At 39.5% G+C, this 25,000-nt stretch overlaps 1 protein-coding gene and 1 long non-coding RNA gene across 2 annotated transcripts; one reads left to right on the forward strand and one right to left on the reverse strand.

The window, feature by feature from the left end:
• Window positions 1-5,925: 5,925 nt before the first annotated feature.
• LOC125780228 (uncharacterized) lies at window positions 5,926-6,453 on the reverse strand. The gene is made up of 2 exons (XR_007423679.1): window positions 6,314-6,453; window positions 5,926-6,257 (listed from the first exon to the last, which is right to left on the reverse strand). It is a non-coding gene; the product is annotated as an uncharacterized LOC125780228 (long non-coding RNA).
• LOC105224352 (polyhomeotic-proximal chromatin protein) lies at window positions 6,265-25,000 on the forward strand (the record flags this gene model as incomplete). Its single annotated transcript, XM_019989570.3, is given in 6 exon segments — window positions 6,265-6,404; window positions 20,163-21,306; window positions 21,382-21,994; window positions 22,087-24,312; window positions 24,433-24,732; window positions 24,817-25,000. Coding segments are annotated over 6 exon segments (4,502 nt in total), but the record flags the coding sequence as incomplete, so codon positions are not given.

Genomic DNA, 25,000 nt, shown 5'->3' on the forward strand with positions numbered 1-25,000 from the left:
TATATTGTATATAGGGCGAGTGACTTGACTGTGTTAACGAGATGAATTGTTTTCCGGATGTGTGTCTGTTTGGAAAGCGATAACATAATGGTGGTTTCTATAGGGTGGGCCATATAAAATTTTAAATTTCGAAGATAGGGCGTAAAAGATTGAGTGTAGCGTTTGCTGTATGGCACGTAGCGTCGTCCTGCTGGAACCAAATGTTGTCCAAGTCTTCCTCTTCAATTTGCTTGAAAAAAAATTCGGTTAACATTGCGCGATATCGCTCACCATTGATGGTTACGGTTCCTTCTTCATTTTCGAAGAAAAATGGGCCGATGATTCCACCAGACCAAAATCCGCACCATACAGTGATTCGTGCTGGGTGCATTGGCTTCTCGACGATTACCTGCGGGTTTTCTGTACCCCAAATGCGACAATTCTGCTTGTTAACGTAACCATCGAGGTGGAAATGAGCCTCGTCCGAAAAGATGTTTTTTCGGTAAAATTGACCATCCTCGGTCAAACGATCTTCTACCCAATCTGCGAACTGTAGAATAGAGAATAGCTACCCATTTCGTAAATTTTAGACTTTTTACTGAATATCTGTCACTTTCCGAATGGTATTTGATGTTTCCAATGTCGAAATATAGATAATTCAAATTTAAAACGTTAGATGGCCCACCCGATACCTTGATTTTTAAACTACGTGGAAATATTTTCTTAAGTATGCCTTAGTTTAAATTCAAACGTGGATGAATCGGTCCTCAGTTACCCAATATTTTTTCGAACTTAAGGCGCTATACCAGTGTAACGTATGAAAAATTAGGCGATTTTCGTGCAATTTTTTTAAAGAAAATACTCGATTAAATGTTTCGAACTTCTTTGGACGTAATAATGTATATTTTCAGCTATATTTTAAGATTTTTTCTTTACAAAAATATTGAAAAATATAGAAGTTTTGTGCTATCTTCGGAGTGGCCAAAAAAAAGTGCCTCAACTGCTGACATGATTCCGGCCGAATGAGTGGCTAGCGGTCGCCCTTTAGAACGCTGCCATCTAAAAACTATTCAAGATACGACCTTGCCGATTTCACAGAATGTGAAACTATGTCAATGTCGTCGTATTGTATCTCATACAGCTTATCGTTCCTTCGAATGCGATATTCGCCGTGGCCAACGCACAAAGGACCTTGCGGAGAACCTTTCTCTCGAAAATTCACAAGGTCGACTCATCAGTTGTTGTCTTCCATGCCTCTGCACCATATAACAGGACGGGCGTAATGAGTGACTTATAGAGTTTGGTTTTTGTTCGTCGAGAGAGGACGTTACTTCTCAATTGCCTACTTAGTCCGAAGTAGCCGGTTCCAAGATAGAAGAAATTATCTACGACTTCGAAGTTATGACTGTCAACAGTGACGTGGGAGCCAAGTCGCGAGTGCGACGATTGTTTATTTGATGAAAGGAGATATTTCGTCTGGGCCTCGTTCACCACCAGACTCATTTCGTTTCCTTATCCATTCGGGAGAAAGCAGCACAGTTGTTGAGGCCAATGATATCAATAGCTTTTCTTGATTACCCAAATGAAAATCCTTCTTCTAATGCATAAGTATTTCAAAGCGCAAGCAAACAGCAATATTTTAGTGTTTCATGGTGAAGTGCGTACAGACTGCTTCAGAGGATCTTAGTGTTAGTCCATTTTAGTCCGAAATAACGGCAACGGACGTGCCTTCTTCCAATGTGTAGGCTCTATACTTTGGATCAAAGATAAAAGGAGGTGTGTTTTCCTATGCCAGATAAAAGTGTTACGGGTTATGACAAATGTTTCAATTATAGTTTTTCAGGGATCTTCCATCGATTGATTTAGGCGGCCTTAGATTCGTTAAATTTAAATCTGACTTGTCTTTCAAAATTCTTAGCTATTTCTGTAGCATATCTTACATCGCCAATAACACGCAAAACTTTGATTTCCAAACGAATTATTTACAGCTAGTTTAACATGATGGATCCTAAGTAGGAGTCTAATGTAGTCAAATTACACAACTCAGTTGACAAAATACAGCCCCTCCTTCTTAGTATGGTATCGGTCATCAAAAGTTCGTCCCAATAAAGTTACTATTAGCACTTAGTTAGATTACCTCTCCAAGATAAGCTAAAAGATAAATAGATGAGGATTACACCGCGATCTAAGGTCTATTGTGCATTCTACTCAGTTACAATGACCCAGCAAATTGATAAGTTCCAATATATTTGGAAACATGGATCCAAGGGTCATTATCCTGTGTCTGCAGAGTGCTATGCAGTCAATTAGCAGGTGTTCTGGAGTTTCAGGCGTCTATGTAAATGCTTCTTGAGCGTACAGTGGCCAATGTAGAATGCGATAATTAGCCAGAGTTTGTCCCTAAGGTGGTTGATTACATATTTAAACCTGCTGAGGTTGTAACTACCCATTAGCAATTTGGCATAGCGCATGCCTTGGAGTTGTTGCCAATACCTCTCCCTGCCTACTCATTCTTCCTTTCTTAGCAACTCCTTTATGGTATGAGGACTTACCTACCATGTTAGTGGAAGCTGCAGAGCGGGCGAGCGCATCAACCAGTTCATTCCCGGCTAAACCTTTGTGACCGAAACCCAGATAAGGTGCATTTGATTACGGTCCGATAGCTCTTCAGCCGTTCTCTCAACCAAATTAAATACGTTTAAATAAACCCCTCGTATTTGTATGGTTAATTTGTAAATATTTGCTAAGTGGCAAACAACAAAATGCTGATAGGTAGTCTTTAGATTCAGGTGTAGAAGTGCGACATATGTATGTATGTTCATATTGATGTACTTATGTATTAGTCGTGAGATCTCGTATTTGAGTAGATAGTACTTATTTCATAAAATTTCAGATTATTGGGCATACTCCGTCAAATACTTAATGGCGAGTTGTGCTTTCGAAAACTGCTGGGCTTCAGATGGGCTTTTGTTCATTATTTTATTTATTCTCTACAATTACATGAGTAGGGGTGCACTTATAAACGTATTTTTACAGATCTATGCAAATTGTAATTTGCTTGAGCGAAACAGTGCTAAACACTGCTCACAAATCTCGTACATATACCCACATATGTATGTACATACATACATACATGTCTATAATATTCCCATCATAAAAAAACAAAACTAATAACACTGTAAATTGATAGCTATTGATAGCTCATTGCGATTTATATGCCCGAAGCTATGTGTATAGTAATGTTTCCAATAAATATACGAAAGTAGCTCAACCGTAAAGGCGAAGAGCTGCAGATGTGAGAGCGGAAATTTGTGCACAACACGAAGAGAGCTGAGGCAGTAGCGGCTGTTTGAAATCAGCGCATGCGCCTCAAAATCCGCAACAATGCGGCGCAAGAGTAATATTAAACCAAAACGATTGTCATCTCCATCGCTCATATTGATATTAGATTTGTCAACGCCAACAATGTACAGTTGGGAACGAAAATGACAGCAACAGTAACGGCAACATGCGATGCATGCATACTCGCGCTTACATAAACACAGCGCACACTAAGATACTAGACTAAGATAAGTATGTGTGTGTGTATGTTTGACTAAATAAAATGAAAAGAGCGATAAAAGCGCTGAGGCATTTAGCCGCACAATAGACAAAGTGGTGGGGACTGCGTCGCCAGCGTCGCGACTGCCGCTGTGGCCTAGGAAAATCAGGCGGCGGCCACTAGCCAACAGGGTGTGAAAGATTAAAATAAAAATGAAGAAATCTACGCCAACAACAACACACAGCACAGCACAGCAACTACAATAACAATAACAACAGCAATCACACCCAATGCCAACGCAGTGTAACAGCGCAACAACAACTACAACGTATACATATAATTAAGTGAAAAGTAAAAATAATATGGCGGCCAAAGCTGACGGCAGCGAACGAGATATGCACGATGAGGATCGTTCGGCGGCCAACAACAAGCGGCCAGCAAGTCAAAGTCACACATAGTCCAGCGGCGCAAAAACAATCAAGCGTTAACGAAATGAAGTATGGATTTGAAACAACAACAACAATAACTATTGCAAATGTTGCAATCATCAAATGGAATGGGGTTGTTGCCATCAACATTTTTAATGTGCACCTTAGAAGCGGTTCAATGTGAACCAAAATTTTTCACATTTTATGGATACAACAAACGACTTGCAGCAGCACATAACAATAACAACAACAATGGCGTTGATTTCTAACAACCGCTATGTATGCATGAGAACGCACGGAAATCATGTACGAACAAGTTATACATTGTGGCTATCTTGTGATGAAGAAGCAGCAAACAACAACACAACATACATAAGTATGTATATGCAACGAACGAACGATACGAAGTGCAAAAGGGGAAGTAGACAAATGTCTGCGCTCTAAAGTCATTATTTGTTGCTGCTGTGTGTTTGTTGTTTGCTGGCTTGTGCATATTTCAAACATTGGTATTTGCACTTTTTATTTTCTGTCCTTCCATGCATTCGTATGTTCGGTTATTGAAATGCTATGCGCATGGATGGAATTTGTTTTACGTTACCGCACAATCATTCGTTCATTTTTTGTGTCGTTGCAAAACAACAAAAACTCGCAACGAAGTAAAAATAAATTACTTTGGCAGGTAGACAAACACACTATGAACCCACACATACACATCAATATACACACGCGTGAACAGCGGCAGAGTCGCATACTGAAAAATGTGTAATGGTTGGAAGCGCGCGGTAGGATAGCCGGGCAGGAAAAATGAAGAACGCGCGCGGGTTGTCGCTCGCTCACGCTCGCCTCATTGTTTGCTTATACGAGCTGGCTGACTTGCTCGCTTGCTTAGCTGCTTGCTTGCCTGTTTTGGCCGTCATTGTGTTAATTGAAAGCAGTGTATTCAATATAGCAGAGGGTAACAGCGATCGCATAAGTACACACACAGTAATACACACAAGCCACCAACAAGGCAGATGTCGCATTGTTGTTGTTGTTGCTGTTGTTTTTGTTAGCGATGTAGTCATACAATACTGGTTGGAGGGAAAAGCGGCAGGCATAACAAATTCGCCAGATGTATTTTATGACATTTTTTCTTTCGTTTGCCTTTCCGCCTGCTACGGCGCATACGAGAGATTACAATCACCCCAAAAAATATTTTTGCCGCCTGCCTGTACGTATGCTAAGCAAAAGTGTGAGCGAGTGAGTGTAAAGCCATTACAGCCATCCCATTCACACGCTTGTGCCAATCGTAAACGGGTAGGCGACGTATTTGTTGTAGATGTGTGTATGTGCCTGGGCGCAAACGTGTTATTTTTTTGTTCTACACGAACAATACTTGGCTGCCATCGCCTTTGCCCGCCGCTAGGCAGTTGTTGTATGCTGTTATTGTTGTTGGTCGTGCCATAGGTAGTTATTGTTGTTTTACTGGCATGTAGTCTGACTGCACTGTTTTTGTTGTTGCATGTGTATTTTTGTGCAGGCCAGCACAGAGTTGCCGTGTTAGTTGGTTTAGTTGAAGTGTGTCCGTCGTTGCGTTTAGTCGTGTATTTTATTCCGTTCCGCAATTTTGTGCTGGTTGTGTGCTCAGAAAAGTGAAAACAGCAACAAAAAATAAAACCACTACCACTTCGGGCTTATGCATTATTATATTTGCTCGTTGAAAAGAGAGCGAGAGCGCATATAAAAGCCCGCTCACATAACACGACAAACCATTAACAAATATACATATAATTAACTAGAGAGAGCGTTCGGCATAGCTCCAATATGAAAAACATAATGTTAACAAACCCCATGCATTGCTGCAGTATGAATGGGGGAGTGTCGTCTACATGAAAACTAAAGTGAATTATTTATATATTTCAATAAATTAAACGCGCTATATTGACTTTGAGACAATATTTGAATTAAAGTATTCGAAAAAATTATTTGTTACGAATTTTTGGAGACTTTTATTTGAGCATACATAAATATGGCATGTTTGCACACCAGCAATGTTGGTCCTTAAGCTCCCGCATACAGGTGCTTGACCCAATTGTTGTATATCATCAATAAAATACAAACACATTACAAAAAAAACATAAAAAAACTTATTTTACACAAAACCAAAAAGCAGCACAAATAAAAAAAGTAGCTGCTTTTAATACACAGTGTTGATTTCTGCATTTCTGTTCGTTCGTACATTTGAGTTACACACTTTTGTTGTTTCTCTCTTTGTTCTCACGTTTATGTATTTTACTTCTGCTTTGTTCAATTTGTTGCTCATTGTGTTTCTGTGAAGTGAAGTATTTATAAGTTGTAAAGCGAATGCAAATCGAACAGAACTGACTCGACTATGCTGCATGCAAACTTTTAAGTTATTTCAATTGAATTTTTCGTTGAACGATGGATCGTCGTGGATTGAAGTTTATTTCGAAAAGGTATTTCTTGCTTTCCATTACATTTCTTTACAAGTAAAACGGTAGTTATATTTATTCATTTTTATTTTTTTTGTTAAATTTTGCTTTTGATACTATGCATACTTGATTGCGGTCGTCTGGCGTTTTGTTTGACGTACACAAGTTGAGGATTGCGTTTCCCCAAGAGACTAAAGTGAAAAAGCGGGAGAGTGCATGAGCACTTAGGTATGTGTTGTGTTGATTAAGCAGAACAGTGATGCCAGAATTTTGTATGCAATTAGTATGTTTAAACATTATTAATAATATGATAATTATTTATTTTCATTCATGATTATTATTATTATAACTAATATATAAGTAAAAAATAATTGCAAATTTAGACTGTAGAAGGTTAAATAACGTAATTAACCAGCAATTTATTGAACTTTAACTCTTAAATGACATTTTTATGAGGATGTTAAGGTGATTCTTATGAAACCGGGAACTCCCTAACACCTGATTCTAGACAGCTGTTTGTAGACGCAAAATCAAAGGATTGGATATATATACATATATGTGAATAGGTATCACATCGCTTCAATAGTACCAAATAGGATTTTCAAATTTATCAGAGCTCTGGGTCTATGTAAGTCTAACCAACCGACCGAACGCAGCGCAAGTCCCTGTTTCAATCTATCTTTTACTGCAGAAATAATAATTTTTTAATTATATGTGTGTCTGAACTTCGCCTCTTAGTTTTTGTGCGATTGCTTATTAGCAATAATGAAAAATTCTCTCGTAATCTGGCAACTACGCGCTTTTTAATTGAAGTTACTCTCACTCTAGCGCTGAGAGTTTTACACCCTCGTGCATAAAAACTGAATTGAGCATGCTGTCACTCAGCATATTCACGGCTTTGCTTTCATACTTATGAAAACAAACGATTTGAAAATGATTTTTTTTTGGGTCTGTGCGATTTCCGCGATTTTGAAACAATATAAAAGCGCATGAAAGTTCAGCAAAGTTTCTGACAAAACTAGTTTAATTTCAAAGATTGCGCAAAGTATGATTTAACAAAAATTTATTTAATAAAAATGTTTACAAACATATCTTTTTGCTCCTTAAAAGAAAAATCAAGCAGTAAACATTTTTTAACCCCTTACTATACCGAGCACTATTCGCCAGCAACTATTCTTACAGGAATTTATGCGCCCTTTTTCGACACTCTTTCTGCTATTTTGCTGCGTTTTAGTTTTCTTTTTCTCTGCTTTGCTCATCTTAAGTATGCAGCCAGGTAGATCTCGCTCTATTGAGACCTTTACGCCAACAGCAGCCGGCAGACTTTACCCACCACTTTACTCAATAAAATATCATTGAGTATGATTGAAAAGTGTTCATTAAGTGTTTTTATGCATATTTGTTGTTGTTAGTTGTGTTAAGTTCTTAATATTTTATTTTATGGGTATTTATATTCTTAATGCGCCTGTAAATAATTGCCATTAAGCAGATTAAGCAAGCAAAACTTATGAAATTCAAAATATATGAGAGGAGAGGGTTGATAGTTGAAGTACTCATTTATAAGGTTTCATTTCAAAATAGCGTGGATTTTTTTATTTAAAGTAGATTTTTGTACTAAAAAGGGGGAAAAGTAAGAGCAAAAATGTTTGTTTTTTTGGAATTACAGTGTAAAGATTTTTTCCAGGACACTCAATATCAAATGAGGTATTTTTTTCACGGAATTTTGTACTACATTCTATCGAGTTTATTTTTGTCTCCAGTCTATTTTGTCTCTAGTTAGGTGAAGGTGCTTTTAAGCCATAATTTGACCTTCATTATCAATCAAGCTATTTATTTCTCAATATAATACAAAAAGTTACTTAAGTTATAAGCAAAATTAGAGTAAAAAGTTACGCACATGTTCTAATTCTTCTCGTAAACCTAAAACCCTTAAACCCCCGTTTTGACTAACAGTTTTTAATACGACGTGACGCGATTTTAAATCGAAAATGGAAAAAGCTTTTTTTTTTTACCATTTTACATGTTTTTTTACTGTCTTCTAGCTAAGCTCGCTTTAGAATCGCTCAACTTGCTCTGCTTACTTTACTCTTTTCACCTCAGTTGTCTACTCGAATTGCACATTTATCAAAAAACCAGTTTCTCGGCCGCGTAGCACTTACTGTTGTTGCCGCCGCTAGCTGGCTGGCCAGTGTACTCCACTGACAGACACTACCGTTGTGCGCTGTGTGAGGGAGCAAAGTTTTGCAATGCACCATGAACTGTCTGCCATGAGATGGGTTTCATATTGGAGACGGTCGTTTGGTACGTCCGAGCTTGTGTAGCAGTTGTTGTCGTTGTCAACATCATCATCGTCGACTACTTCTTTGCTATCGTCTGGCAATGGCTGATATACCCATTATTGCAAAGGAAGTAAGGGTACTTGAAAATTAAAGAAGCAACAGCAAAGAGAAAAAATGAAACACAGACTGATATTGTTGGAATATCAGATTACTAGCGGGAAACGAAATGATTTTAGCTGGTGGCGGTAGCGGCAAGTCCCACAGGGGTTACCAAGCACCACCAGTGACACGATTCGTACGCCTTTGGAATATACAAAATCAGAAAATTGTTGCTACAGTAGCAAGTTTGTGTTAGGCGGCAATAAGTAGCTACTCTACCCTGCGTCATAAATTACCATTTTCTGATGAGTTTCTAATGTTTTAATGCCGCTTGAGGGTACATTTAGCCACTCAACGAACCACCACCAGCTGAAACATATAAATTTCCACGCAAAATCATGCACTTTCCGCCGATTTTCGACGCTCATAAAATACTGCATTCTTTTCCGCTCTCGAAAATTACGAATACACGCTTTACGTAGCGTCTGGCAACCCTCGTGGCAATTTTAGCAATTCTTTTTCATTGCCACGATTTCTCTCCGCATTCGCTTTCAACATGCTTGTATTGCACATTATTCGCATTTCAAAGTGTTAGCTGCTTGCTGCGCTCCTCTAACCAGCGGCCATTAAATGGCAGCCGTCGCCATCTCTTTTCGTCACACGCGTGCAGTATGGCGGACCGGTTTTTGCTTGCTGTTTTTTTTATTGCTTTTTGCTTGTGTAGATGTTTCTGACAGGCCGGTCGGGGTACACCATATTTGACAACTGTGCGAAAAAGGCACCGAATAATCGATAAATCGTTGTTGTTGCATTATTGTTTTTGTTGCTACATTAGCTAACGGCTCGCAGGCGAGTGAGAAAGCGTGTGTGTGTGTACGAATATTTGTGCTTGCTTCAACGGCTGCGCCTTGTTTTTTTTTTTATTTCGGCAAGACGTTTCACCAACCACCATAGCAGTAGCAACAACAACGACACGCGTATGATTAGTGCTCTGGCGACGGCGCAAGGGCGAGTTTTTCATACAAACGACGAGTTGCTGTTGGCTTCTCTTTCTACCCGTCGCACAAGTTAATCGAGTGGCTGGCAAAGCGTAGAGCAGCCGTCGTCACCAACGCAAAGTAACGCCACCACCAGTGCCACTTTATCAGCTGCTACCGCTGGCGCTCTCTGCTGCCCCTGCGTAAGCATTTAAATGGTTTTTAATTTTTGTATTACTCGCTGCAGGCCTACACACAAACATATGTACATGCTCACACATATGTATGTACACACATGTCGTTTCGTTTGCCATCATCGTCATTACAATCATCGAAAGAATGGACGCCATAAATTTGTAGAAAAAAGAGGAGAGCCACAGAAATTCAACCCGCAATACATACAAACAACACAACTGTGGCGGGCAATGGCAAAAACAGCAACAAAGTGGTTGTATTACATGCTGGCGCGGAGAGCGTGTGTAGTTATACAAACATACATACATATCTAGAGAGTATAAAAAAACGAAAAAAAATGTGTATGTATGTATGTGCGCGCTTATGTTGCGTTCGAGCATAAAGCAGCAAAATATAGAGGCGGCGCAGCACTCGATTAATTTTCATTCCAATGTGAATTGCAAAGCGTCTGCCTTTTTGTTGTTGTTGTTGGATACACATTTTTTCTTGTTGTTTTTTTATATTAATGCTTACTGCTTTTCTTTGGCTTGTTTTTTGCCTTTGTTTTTGCTTTTTCTCGCTTATTACTTTTATGCTGTCTCACCAGTGCTTGTTGCTGTTGTTTCTCGCCGTTTGTTGTTGTAGTTTTGCATTGTGTTGTTTTTGTTGCATTGTGTTGTTATTGCAATGCATACTCCACACGTACCGCCAACTTTTTGTTGCATGTTCGTTGTTGTTCTCGTCCATGCTGTTGTTTTTGTTGCTCTCGTTCTTGTTGTTACTTCTGCTTTTGTTGTTGCTGCCGTGCATTGCACGATCAGCCATCAACGCATCAGCAAGCATTCGAGGCTCACTTGCGCTTCGTGCCCGGCGACAACTGTTTTGCAAGCAGTGTACAACAACAACATACACATAGCCAAATATATTTGTATATGTGCATGTGTGTGTGTATGTGCATAAGAGCATCGATGGCCAGCATTGAACGGCCAGGCACGCAATTGTCGGCCTCAAAGTTAATGTTGTCTGTCGATGAGTTTCAGTTTTCCTTCTGAAGACTCACGTTTTTTGTTTTTGTTTTTCATCATTTTTATTTCTTTTCGTTTTTGTTTTTGTCCTTTTGCTGACGCGCGTTAATGATGATGTTGCTGATATTTCATTTTAAACAGCAAATGTTGAAGAATTAATAGCATTGTGCAACGCGAACCAAGCCAACAACAAAAAGCGGTAGGATAAGATCAGTGGAAAAGAAAGGAAAAAAATTAATGCCTCAAGACAAACGTTGACAGTGTTCTTTGTTGTGTTTGTTGTTGCCAGTTTAATGATTAGACACTGCAGGCGAGCGCATTCATGCGCTGAGCGCTCGATAGTAACTCTTGAAATATAGTTTTACACAACACACACAGTCACTTTTAGTATGTATGTATGTGCAGTAAATCGCCGAAACCTCTGTGCATGCATAGGTACATTTTATTTTATTTTTATATCTGCTTGTACTCTTCTTGGGTATAAAATGTGCTTAGTTGAAAGGGCTAACCCAGTGAACAAAATTACTGCCGTCGTTAGCGCCTTAGTTTTTGGGATATCGTTCTGAAATTTCGCTTAACTGCTTTTCTCCTCAAGAAGCGACTCATCTGTCGGAATCGCTGATATCAGCCTACTATAGCATATAGCTGCCATACAAACTGAACGATCGGAACCAAGTCCTTATATGGAGAACTTTTTTATTTGATAAGATATTTTCCCGAAATTTAGCATACATTATTTTCCAAAGCTATGTTAATATATCTGAAGAAATTGTCCAGATCGGACCACTATAGCATACAGCTGTCATACAAGCTGATCGGTTAAAACCATGTCCTTGTGGGGAAAACTTTTTTGTTTCACAAATTATTTTCACGAAATTTGGCGTGCGTTATTGTCTAAGGCAGCGGTGTAAAATCCGAAGAAATTATTCAGTTTGGATCACCATAGCGAATAGCTGCCATATAAACTGAACGATCGAAATTAAGTATTTGTATGGAAAGCTTTGGCGAGATATCTTCGAGAAATTTTACATGGATTTTTCCCTAAGGCAATAATGTAATCTCTAAAGAAATTGTTTAGATCGGACCACTATAGCATATAGCTGGCATACAAGCGGATCGGTCGAACTCATATCGCTGTAAGAAAAACTTTTTGTTTCACAAGAAATTTTCACCAAATTGGCATGGATTGTTATTTGAGAAAACGCTACAATCTCCGTAAAAATTTTTCAGATCGGACCACAATAACTTATAGTAGCCATAGAAACTGACCAATCAAAAAAAAGTCTTGTTTTGTTCATATTTGTATGCATGTTTTTATTATCGCTCCATCTTCATAATTTTTCTTAGAAATACTTATGGTTAAGTTATTTACTCTTTGATATTTATACGATTTTTTAAATCTTACTTTTGGTTCACTGGGTACATGCCAGTGCCGCCGCTCTTTCTTGCCTTTGCACTTAACCATTCCTTCTCTACGCATTCATGTGTGTTGCTCTTGGTTACGATACCTTTTTCCATAAACTTATATGTTTGTACGTTTGTGTGTCGATTTTTTTTGTTCCAAGCTGGTGACAGCCTCGGCACCCTCTTCTAACCGCGCTTAACGCGTCGCCACCACATATTTCGCACACTACCAACTCGCTGCTTAAGCACATAAGTATGGTGGCAGTTGAAAGGGTTCCCGTCGCCAAACTTGGTCTGCATTTGTCATCTGCAAATGCTGTTCTTGAGTTGTGCTGCTTCTTCTTGTTTCATATTTTCATTTTACCTCGCTTTTTTTTTGCAACAAAATGTGACGGTTACACGACTTTAGGCGGTTTGAGCACAGTCACCGGGGGTTGCCGCGAAGCACGGTCGCTAGCAGCGGTGGTGGTCATATTGCGCCGTAGTACTTTCATACCCACATACAGACATACGAACACATGTAGGAATGCATATGGGCGTCATACGCACTCATAAAGTCTGAGGTAAAAGGTGGTGATTTTGTTCCGGATGCTGCCATCCATCCATTGTACAATAACACATTTGCTCTACAAACGCCGTGGTGGTGGTGGTGATCGGTCCCAAAAAAATTTTTTTTGGTTATTAGTTTTCCCTGGGTTTCTCACAAATGTCACACAAAGCAACTTCTCTCACTCTCGTATAAAAACGTATGCCTATTTCTTGTTATTGTAACCATGTTGTCCATCACCTAGCAGCAGTCGGCAAAGGTATGATTGCTGATGGATTGCTTTAAGCACAGCTTCAAGTCGAATGCAAATTATTTGTTAAGGGCAACCATGACTGTGCTATTCTTAATGCAACAACAATAACAATAGTGTACTCGCAAATTTAATGTCCTCTTAACAACAACTGCGAAACAGCAGTGCCATAGCGACCATCTTGCTATCAGCCCTGTGAGAAAATTACGGTTATACTTAAACTGGTTTGTCTTGCATGATTTTGAGATTACATACATAAGTATATCGTTCTGAAATGTTGCACATGTTCTTTTTTTTTGCACTTTGGCATATAGCTGCCATACAAACTAATCGATAAAAATTCAGTCCTTATATAGAAAACTTCTTTATTTGACAAGATATCTTCACGAGATTTGGCATGGACTAATATCTAAGGCAGCGGTGTAATCTCCGAAGAAATTCTTGAAATCGGATTACCATAGCATATAGCTGCCGTACAAACTGAACGATAAAACTTCAATCCTTGTATGGACAACTTTCTTATTTGACAAGGTATCTTCACCAAATTTGGCGTGGATTAAAATCTAAGGCAGCGGCATAATCTCCGAAAAAATTGTTCAGATCGGACCACTATGCATATAGCTGACATATAAAATATCTGATTAAAATTAATATAATGATATTTTTATACCCTTATATGCTGCAAAAATGCGCCTGTGAAGGGTATTATAAGTTCGGTGGAGGAGAAGTGAATGTGTTTTCTTGTTTTACATAATTTTTTTATGATTTTTAACATACATAGTAATATGTATTATCGATTAACTGGTCATTAAATGCATTCATATTAATTTACATTAGTTTTTAGAAATGTTAAATAAAATATCTTCCCCAATCCAATTTCTTTCCATCTTTTAAAAATTTCTTAAAATCTCCTCTCCCGCATCTTACTCGCATTTTTTCCTACAGGGCGCTTACTGCCACCACCACAACTATAAACGCCTTTGCTACACATATATTAACTACTTCTTTTTCTTGCACATATTTTTCCTTTTTGCCTTTTGTAGTCTTTATTTTTAGGCAACCATTTCTTTTGTGTCTCTCGCTTTGTCTTTCATTCCCCTCTTGCGAATATATAAATTTCCTTTGCAAATCCCTACGAAATGCAATAAGGAACACAGCAGGCAGGTGACCTGCGGGTCAATGCTGTAAGGAATTTGGCGATACGCCGCACAGCCATCAATATGCTATCCCGAGACATTTAGACTTTCGCAATTTTCATGTTGCCTTTCTTTGTAATGCTGCTTTTGTTGTTGATATTTTCCAAATGTTATTGTTATTTTTGCATTTCCATGCAGTTGACAAATGTTGCGATTTCATGCTTTACATTTGGAAAATGCTAATCCGAGAGCCCATAATGATTTCCCGAAATTGCTTTCTTAAATCGCCGTAGGAGTGTCTTAGGTATATAGTTTGAGTTGAAGTGTTCTTATTTTTGGTTTCATGTAAATTTTTTTGGGTATCTTTGGCTTATTCTGCAATAAATTGTATGTAGGTCATTTTTAATATATGTATTCTTGAGATAAATAACTCGATCCACAAGTACAGACAGAGTTTTTTGTTTTACGTTTAGGTACTAAACATAAGAGGTTTGAGCTTTAGGTTCCAAGGTTTTATAAATAATTATAATTTGTTGATATTGTTGTACCGAATATCTAGCCTCTCTGTTTGAGGAAAAGCGCAAAATTAACTGTGGTTGAAGTCACTTAACTGTAGGTCCGAGGACATGAGAGAGAATCGTGCTTTTTCGATAGATTGGCAACATAGAGAAAAGAGTATTTCGTGAGATGGTTTGTTGAGATGTACAAAGGACATTTGTTTAGTATGTTATGGCCAATATTATATAGGTAGAAGCTTAGTTTACTACAATATCCAAAATTTTCCGGTAGAAGGAAAAATGGAAACTGGCGTTGAACATCTTTGAGGTCATACTTTCGTTGAACTAAGTAAAATCGAAGTTGGCCGTCTCATCATATTGAAATGGATTCAAAGCGTTTCGTCGTTATGTGATTTCTGATTTTTGGGATTAAGCAGGAATCAGTCCAATAACTTTACCTAACCTAACTTATTTTAGAAGTGTTTTAATAAAATGGGAATGGCACAAATGTTTCTTATACTTATAACATCAAATATCTGAAAAAACTTTAGCTTCATCTACACTCTCCGGGGTTAAGCGGCAATCAGTTTAGCAACCTAACCTAACCTAACTTATTTCTCAAAGGTTTTCATAAAACGAGAACGACTCAAATGTTTCTTGTACTTATAACCTGAAAAAAACCTTAATTTCATCTGCACCGAAAACTCCCTTCACAGTTGAGTTTCTTACCGCATAAAGAGGTATAAAATGCCTTTTATATGGCAGCTAAATGTTACAGTAGTCTGATCTGAATAATTTTTTCGCAGACTGTACCACAGCCTCAGACAATAATCCATACCGAGTTTCGTGAAGAAATCTTGCCAAATAAGAAAGTTCTCCATATAAGAATTCGGATTTGATCGATCGGTTTGTATGACAGCTATATGTTATAGTAGTCCGATCTGGACAATTTCTTTGGAGATTGTAGCGTTGGATACGATTAAGATCCACGACAAGTTTCGTGAAGATATCTTGTCAAATAAAAAATTTTTCCATATAAGAATTCGATTTTGATCGGTTGATTTGTATGGCAGCTACATATATGCTATTGTAGTCCGATCTGGACAATTTCTTTGGAGATTGTAGCATTGGATAGGATTCAGATCCATGCCAAATTTCTTGAAGATATCTTGTCAAATAAAAAAATTTTCCATACAATAATATGATTTTGATCGAAAAGTTTGTATGACAGCTGTATGATAAAATGATCCGGATGAAAAAAACGTATGCAAAATCGATATCTCAAACAACGAGCTAGTCACTCGCATACATGCGGACGATATTTCCTTCTGATTGTTAGAAACTTGGTATACATTCCGAAGTGTCTTAGCTATCCATAAAGTATATTTTACTAAGCTCGCTGTCTGGAGTACAACCGTTCTTGAGATGTAGTTATTATAAAAGATCGTAGAAGTATGATTTGTGATAATTTCCTTCGCAGCTATTCTGCCTAATGAGCTGATACATTCAACAATATAACAATCATAGAACAAAAATACAACCATGCAATTTTTTTGTATGCAAGTTAAAATTAGTGCTGAAATCAGCTTACCATTTCATTCAGGGTGGTGACCAAAGGCAATTGTTCCTCAGCCGGTTGAGGGAAATAAGCAAATTTGAACTTCAATGTCTTCTGAGTAGTTCTCGTGAAATCTTGCCAACCGACTTCAAATACACGGGTTCGAGAAAAACGCGTTTAAAGACGGCGCACTTAGCCAAGCTAGCTTCGAGCGCACAAGTTCTCAAGGTTATATCTTGAAACTATTACTCGGATCAACTTGAAAATTTAGGGCAAAATCCTAGAGGTGTTATAGAATTTAATAAGACAATAAAAAATCGGCTTTTTGAAACCCGCAAACCCAAGTAACCAAGAATGCTCTACTTATATTAAGTTTTCGGTTGACTGTACTTTCTAACTTCACTTTTTTCCCAAAATTTCAACTGTAACAGTAACAAATTGTTTTAATTTCGCTTCACCATAAGATCCGTTGTAAGATTATGAATGCAGTGGTAGTAACGCAAAGCCGAAAATTGTAATGTAAATTTAATTACATTTACATATAAAATACGAATAAAAAATTATTTTTGAATACAGTAAGGCCGCGCTTAACGCTTAGCTCGCTTTCGTAGAATAAAAAAAAAACATAACTCTCTTATAGTCCTGCATACAGCAATCGCAACTTCCGTAAAAGCTCGAATTTTTTCCTCAAAAAACAAACTAAAATAATGTAAAATCTCACAAAAATCACGTTTTCATGCATTTTGTATGGCAAACAACCCGAAAATCGTTGACATTTTTTTCACATTTTTATTTAACTTTTAACAAAAAAACAAGCAAACCTTTTCAATTTTGTTTTAAACAAAAATCCAACCAAACTACCACCTTTTTGAAATAAAAGTATGTAAATAAAGCAAGCCGAGTTGCATTTTGATGCCAAAAACGTCGCATCTACTTTACCCTTTTCCCATTTAATCCTTCGCTGTCAAATCACATCAACTTTTTTCAACACAACTTTGACATATTTTTCTACTTTTTTCCGCGCACACTTTTGCCCGAATCTGCTTAGTTTTATGCATCAATTCCTTCCGGTTTCCATTTTCGTCCAGCCGCATGCTAAGGCTACAAGCAAACAGTAAAAATTTATTCGAATAATAATAGTATTAATGAAGTTTGTAGAGGCGAAAAAAACAACGAGTTCAACCCCCGTTGGGACTGCACTATTCCCCTATATCCCATTAGCGAACGTGTTGAGCCAACAACCAAAAAACATCCCTTGCACACGGCAAAGTATCGAGCAAAAAAAAAAAAGAAAATAAAATAATAATAATATAACACTAAAACATCTTGCTCCTTCGTGCGCTGCCGTTGGCTGTGTGTGCACTTGAAATTGCACGTCGATCAAATTAGTGGCATGCAACAAACTAAACTGCTCTGTTCGAAAATGCCGAGCCGAACAGCAGTTGTAATGGGACATGCGCACGAAGCGCGGCCAAACATGTGAAACGTGCAAACGAAAGATGCAATGTGAGAAGAGGGCAAATGGAAAAATTGGCGGCAAAAAGGTGGCATGGAAGAATATTAAAGAGTGAAAGAAATGTTAAAGAATAAAAGAAATATTAAAGAATAAAAGCAGTATTAAAGAGTAAAAGAAATATTAATAAATTTATAAGAAAATCTAACTAGTTTTTGGGTAGAGAAGTTTTTATAGCAATTTTAAGAATTTTTTAAGCAATATTTTTTTGTAATTTTTTTCACGATTTTTAATAAATTTTTTTAATAAACTTTCTTTTTACATTTTGTTTTTAATTTTTTTTTAATAATTTTTTTGTAATATTTTTTAATAATTTAAAAAAAAATATTTTTTTTTTTTAATGTTTTTTGTAATACTTTTTTAATATCTTTTTTTAAATTTCTTTTATAATTTTTTTTATAATTTTTTTTTATAATTTTTTTTATAATTTAAACTTTTTTTTTTAATTTTTGATTTATACATTTTTTCTATATATTTTTTAATATTTTTTTAATATTTTTCTTTTGAATTTTTGTTTTTATAATTCTTTTTAAATATATTTTTTATAAAAAAAATGTTATAAAACGTATTCCAGTGTTTGTTAGTGGCTTAACGATCTTCAATTATATTTTTTATGTTCTCTTTCATTATTTTTCTCGCAGGAAGTCTTAAGCAAATCTCTATTGTAGCTTTAATTAATATTATTTTGAAATATTTTCACCCTTTTAACGCCATTATTATGCAATCAATTGTTCTCCAGCGTGTTAAAAATTGTATTTCTTTCGTAAAAAAAAATCATAATTTATCAAAAGTTTGTTTTCGACGTTGTAAATATGCATGCCATGCAACACTAAGCAGCGCTGAAAGCTTGATTACCCAATATTTTAACCCTTTAAACACCTTTATTATACAATCAACTGCTATTCAGGGTTGTTAAACATCCAAATAATTTTTCCGGCATGTTTTCTATTTTTTTCTCTAAAATAAAATGTTATTTTTAAGGGTTAATTTTCTAAGCATAAATATTTTTTTTTAAGTTTATTTTTTTAACCGTTATGTTCCATTTATATTCATTAAAATTAACTCTTTAATATCCGAAGGACATTTTAGATTGACAACAACAACAGCAATAATAACATTTTTGCATTTGTTATGAATGTTCTTATATGTACGTAAGCCTGTTGGGGCAGCTGCCTCACTTCATGTAAATTTATGTAATTACCTACATATATGCATACATAAATTACTTAAATTAATGGGGTTTCAAGTTATAGGTTATGTACACATGTGCCGACATACACACGTAATTAACTATATATGCTAGTTAGAAGCAATCAGCATTTTTCAGTGCTATTATATGACAGAAAATTATACATTTTGAATACAAAAAAAATAAAAACAACTCAAAAACAGATAATTTTTCAATTTTGAGGGTTGAACTGTGAAGGATTTAATATTTTTATACCCTGTATAGGCTTAAATTAGCGTTGAAGTTGACAAAACAAGTAAGGAAAAGTTGGAGAACCATATACATACATATGTACATACATATAAATGTTTAGTTGAGGAGCTGAGTGATATGAGAACTAGTCCCTCAGTTTTTGTAATATCGGTCTGAAATTTTGTACACGTGCTTTTCTACCCAAGAAGTAGCTAATTTTTCGGAACCGAAGTTATCGGACAACTATAGCATATAGCTGTCATACGAACTGATAGATCCAAATGAAGAGCTTATATGAAAAGCTTTTTTATTTTATACGGTACCTCCATGAAATTCGGCACAAATTAATTTCCAAGTCAGAGCTATAATATCCGTAGAAATCGTTCAGATCGGACAACTATAGCATATAGCTGTCATACAAACTGACCGATCACATTCAAGTTCTTGTATGGAAAACTAGTTTATTCATAACGGTACCTTCACGAAATTCGGCATAAATTAATTTCCAAGTCAGGGCTACAATATCCGCAGGAATCGTTCAGATCGGACAACTATAGCATATAGCTGTCATACAAACTGACCGAACAAAATCCCCTGCTTGTATGGAGAACTTTTTTATTTGACAAGATATCTCCACTAAATTTGGCATAGATTATTGTCAGAGGCAGCGGTGCAATCTCCGTTTAAAAGCAAGTTCAAGATCTTCATACTTTAACCCCTTGACGATGACGTAGGGCCGTATGGCTGCTAAAGTTATTAATTGCATTTTGCTTCATCTTCATATTAAGATTGTTGTTGTTTGTAGTATAGTATTTCAGAAAAATACAAATTTTTTTTGTTTCATTTTTTTAACGTTTTTGCAATTTGTACTAAATATTCTTCGCTATTTTTCTTCACTTTTAGAACGGATATTGAAAGCGACGTCGTCACACATCCAACGCCTACCAACGTCTACTTACCTACTCAACCATTGAAGGATAACTCGAATATTAGGATTATCAGAGTGAATTCGGAGTACACGCAGTCAGTGGATAGCACAACAGCTGCATTAAAACAACAACACCAAACGAACACCACCACTACAACTACCACAAACAATAGTGTTCATACACACATAAGCAACAATAATAACAACAACAATAACAATAGCAACGTAAATTCTCACAAAAACAACGAACGCCCACTCAAGTGCCTGGAAACACTCGCACAAAAGGCGGGCATTACATTTGACGAGAAATACGATTTCGCCAGTCCACCATATCCGGATACGCATATTAGTAGCGCTAGCAACAACAACACTCATAATATCAACGTCAGCTATAAGCAGCACCACTTAGGTAGCAGTGGTGGCGTTTCGTCATCAACATCAACATCATCGGCTGCCACAGCAACAACATCGACATCCATACCATCCTCTACATCGTCGACGTTTGTCAGCTCCTCGACAACGGTCGCTGTAAGCAATACAACAGCGCCGCCAAGCAACTTAGCAACGCATAAAAACTTCACGCTGGAGAAATCACAGAGTCCAGCCCAACAGGTGGCGCCCTCATCGGTGCCACTGCAAATCTCACCCGAACAATTGCAGCAGTTGCAACAATTGCAATTGCAACATGGCTCACCGTTCGCCACCATACAGGTGAAACAGGAATTTCCCACACACACTGCCACCACACATCAGTTGAGCGCCGCCGGCGCTGCGGGCGAACTGAAACATGCCGGCCTACTCGATCCCACGCAAGCTAATCAACTGCAACAAATGCAAATGCAGTTGGCTGATCCAACGGCCGGTGCACCGGGCAGTCCGGCTAATCAGCAAACACCGAGCAGCGCTGCAGCCGCTGTTGCCGCTATGCAACAACAACACTCGACCACCATAAGCACTATGTCGCCGATGCAGTTGACCGGTCAGGTGTTGGGCGATTGGGCGCAGGGACGCACCGTGCAGCTGATGCCGCAGCAGACGGCGCTCAATTCGGGTTTCATCTATCCACAGCTGGTCTCTGGCAATTTGATACACTCCAATTTGGGTCAGCAGCCGATACAGGTGGGTTGCTTGTGCTTTATTATGTCGAGATTTGTTTGATTTTTCTAAATTTTTTTTTTGATATTATTTAACTAGGTTATTGCCAGCAAGCCGTTTCAAGGTGGCACGCCGCAAATGATCACGACCACCACACAGAATGCCAAGCAAATGATTGGCGGCAATGCCGGTTTCCCCAACACCTATGCCATCCCGTCCAGCCAGTCACCACAGGCGCTGCTCTTTACGCCGGTGCTTGCGCAGTCGCCGCAGCAGCAGCAGAATCTCTTCAATTCCATGGTCGCCTCAGCCGCTAATGCACAACAGCAGCAGCAACAACAACAGCAACAGCAAGCACAAACCGTCAAAGCCACAACTGATGCGCAGAAGAGCCTGCAGCAGAAGGTGGTGCAGAAGGTGACCACCACCACGAACACCGTGCAATCGGCCACGGGCACTGCTGGTGGCGTGGCACAGCAGCAACAGCAACAGTCGACTCAACAGTGTGTGCAGGTGTCGCAGGCGACCATGCCGACACAAATTATTAGCCCCTTGCAGGGCGCCACCGGCACACAGCAAATGCAAATCGGTCCTTGGGTGCCGTTCTGGCAGAATCCGATCATAATACGTGGCACACAGCCGGACGGCACGCAGAGCATGTTCATCCAGCAGCCGGCATCGCATCAAACCATACAGGCGCAACAGCAAAATCGTAAGTGTAGCCACGTTTGCTGTTTTCTCTACACTTTTGAATTCTTTGTTAACTTATCACTTAATATTTTCGTTTTATTTTCCTCCACACAGCGATCACTTTGCAGTGCAACGTCGCACAGCCCACCGCAAAGCCGCGTCAACAAATCGAAGCGCTCGCACCCAAGCAACAACAAAGCCACCAGCAACAAGCCCAACAGCAGCAACAACAAACGGCTCAAGCCGTCGTCGCTGCACAACTGCAGCAGCAAGCGATCACTGCTAGCCAATTGCAGCAGCAAGTGGCACAACGCGTACCGCAAATACTGCCACAGAATGGCGGACAAATACGTCCGGCCAGTTCGGTGTCGACACAAACGGCGCAGAATCAGAGTTTGCTGAAGAAGATGCGCACCAAGCAGCAACCCGTGCGGCCGGCGCTGCCGACAATGAAGACTGAAAACGGCCAGCCGCAACAGGTGAAAGCGCAAACGGTCGCCACAGCGGCGGGACTGCAGCAACAGGGCGCCACTATGCATCAGGTTGTGACGCCGGCGGGCAAGATGGTTGTGATGAGCACTGGGCCGTCGATAACTATACAAAATGGCCAGGCCATACAGCAGACCACCACGACGGGACATGTGGATAAGCAACAGCAACAGCAGCAACAACAACAGATACAAATACAACAAATGCAGAAACAGCAGCAGCAGCAACAACAAGCGCTGCTACAACAACATTTACTGCAACAGCAATTCGCCTCGGCTATACAAATGCAACAACAGCAGCAGCAGCAACAGCAACTGCAACAACAACAGCAGCCACAACAAATACAACTGCAAGTGGCACCGCAAACATTCATCACACAGCAGCAACAGCAACAGGCGCAACAACAACAGCAACAGCTACAGACGCAACTGTTGCAACAGCAGTTGGTGCAACAACAACAACAGCAGCAGCAACAGCAGCAACAACAACAGCAGCACCAGCAGCAGCGTGAGCAGCAGCAACAGCAACAACAAAATATTATACATCAAATTGTTGTACAACAACAGCCGCAGCAAGCGCAGGCTCAAACGCATCAACAGCAGCAGCAGCAACAACAACAGACGCACCTACCAACACAAATCGCCGGCGTACCATTTTCGGTGTCCTCCTCAACACCATCGAGCATCGCATCGTCTGCGGCCGCCGCGTTGCAACAACACGCTGCTGTCTATCAGTCGAAAGCTTCGACACTGCCGACCACTTCGGTGGTGACTATTACGAATCAGGCTGGCCCACTGGTGACCAGCACCATTGGCATTAATCAGACTTCACAGTTGCAGCAGCAGCAACAACAACAGCAGCAAAGTTTGCTGGCAGCTTCGCTTGCTGCATCGCAACAACAACAAGCGCAACAACATGCACAGCAACAAGCGCAACAGCAGGCACAGCAGCAGCATCAACAACAACAACAGCAAGCGCAAGCTTTAGCACAACAGCAAGCGCAGCAGCAGCAACAACAACAACAGCAAAATCAAATGGCGCCACCAGCCGCTCAACCGCTGCCACAGCCCAGCATTGTCTCCACACCCACACAGAGTCCACTGCTCGGCCTCACTTCCATGATGAATGCATCCATGGGTGGCCTACAGTCCTCACCGGTGACTTCAACAGCAACAGCAGCGGCCACGATGGCATCACCGATAAATAGTGGCGCTGGCGCTGGTGTGACAGCTGTGTCCTCGCTACCCGGCACGCCAATTAAAACGCTCTCGAATGAACAACAGCAGCAACAACAACAACAACTGCAGCAACAACATCAACTGCAACAGCAATACAAAAACGCTTTGGCTGCTCAATCGCAAGCACATATTGTGGTAGGTAGCATTGCCTCCGAGGCGAATCGCACAATGCAAGTCACGTCGGCCACCATAGCGGCCAACAGCAATCAAATGATACATTTGAATAACGCCAATGCAGCGAATGCGACAGCAGCGGCAACGGCGGCTGCAGAATTGAAGGAAGCCGCCGCTAAAACGGCCATGGAGGCGCCGAAAGTAGCTACACCTCAACAACAAACGGTTGAGCCAACATCGGCCAGCTCCACGACCACCACCGGTTCGTCACAACAGCAACCACAAACGGCAGCTAATAATGCTACCAACGGCGCCAGCTCTGCAGCGGCAACCACTGCCAATCAAGCGAACGCAGAAGCGGCTAAAGCTGCCAATGCTATGGACACTACACCCGCACCAACAACGCCAACCACACCCACCACTACCGCTACATCGCCAACGAAAAGTGTCGCGAATGTGACATCCTTTACCCAGTCCACTACACCATCGCCAACCAAAGGTGAGTAATAAAAAATTTTGAGGTTAAAACCTGTGGCTGCTTGCAGTGCTCTAAATTATAGACTTCCTTTAAGCTCTGTACAGAATTTTATTAATAACTCTCCCCCTCTTCAATCCACAGGTGCTCGCAATGACAACGTCAAAACAGCCAACACTGAGACAGAAAAGTCTGCTGCCGCCGCATCTTCTACAAATGACGATGGCAATACTCAAGTTGTTAAATCCAACAACGCCATCTCAATGTCTAAGAATATGTCCAGCATGGCAAACATTAAAGTGGAAAAGGATCTACCCAAAGCCATGATTAAACCCAATGTGCTGACCCACGTCATTGAAGGTTTATTGATAAAGGAAGCCGACGAACCGTTCCCGGTGACACGACAGCGTTACACCGATAAGGACACCGAGGATGAGCCGCCCAGTAAGTATATTTACAAAGAAGTACATTTTGCGCAACACACCCTGTATATACTAACCTTAAATTCTTACAACTTTACTTTTACAGAGAAAAAGATATCTTTGGATGAAGAGACGCACAACGCGATCAACCAAACCAACGGTGTCAGTGCGTTACCACCCGATATGGTCGCCTGCGAGCAATGCGGCAAAGCCGAACACAAAACGAAACTGAAGAAGAAACGTTTCTGTTCGCTAACCTGCGCACGCCAATCGAAGGCCTCGATGAACGA

The sequence above is a fragment of the Bactrocera dorsalis genome, unplaced genomic scaffold (genome assembly GCF_023373825.1).
Source record: "Bactrocera dorsalis isolate Fly_Bdor unplaced genomic scaffold, ASM2337382v1 BdCtg286, whole genome shotgun sequence".
Lineage (NCBI taxonomy): Eukaryota > Metazoa > Arthropoda > Insecta > Diptera > Tephritidae > Bactrocera > Bactrocera dorsalis.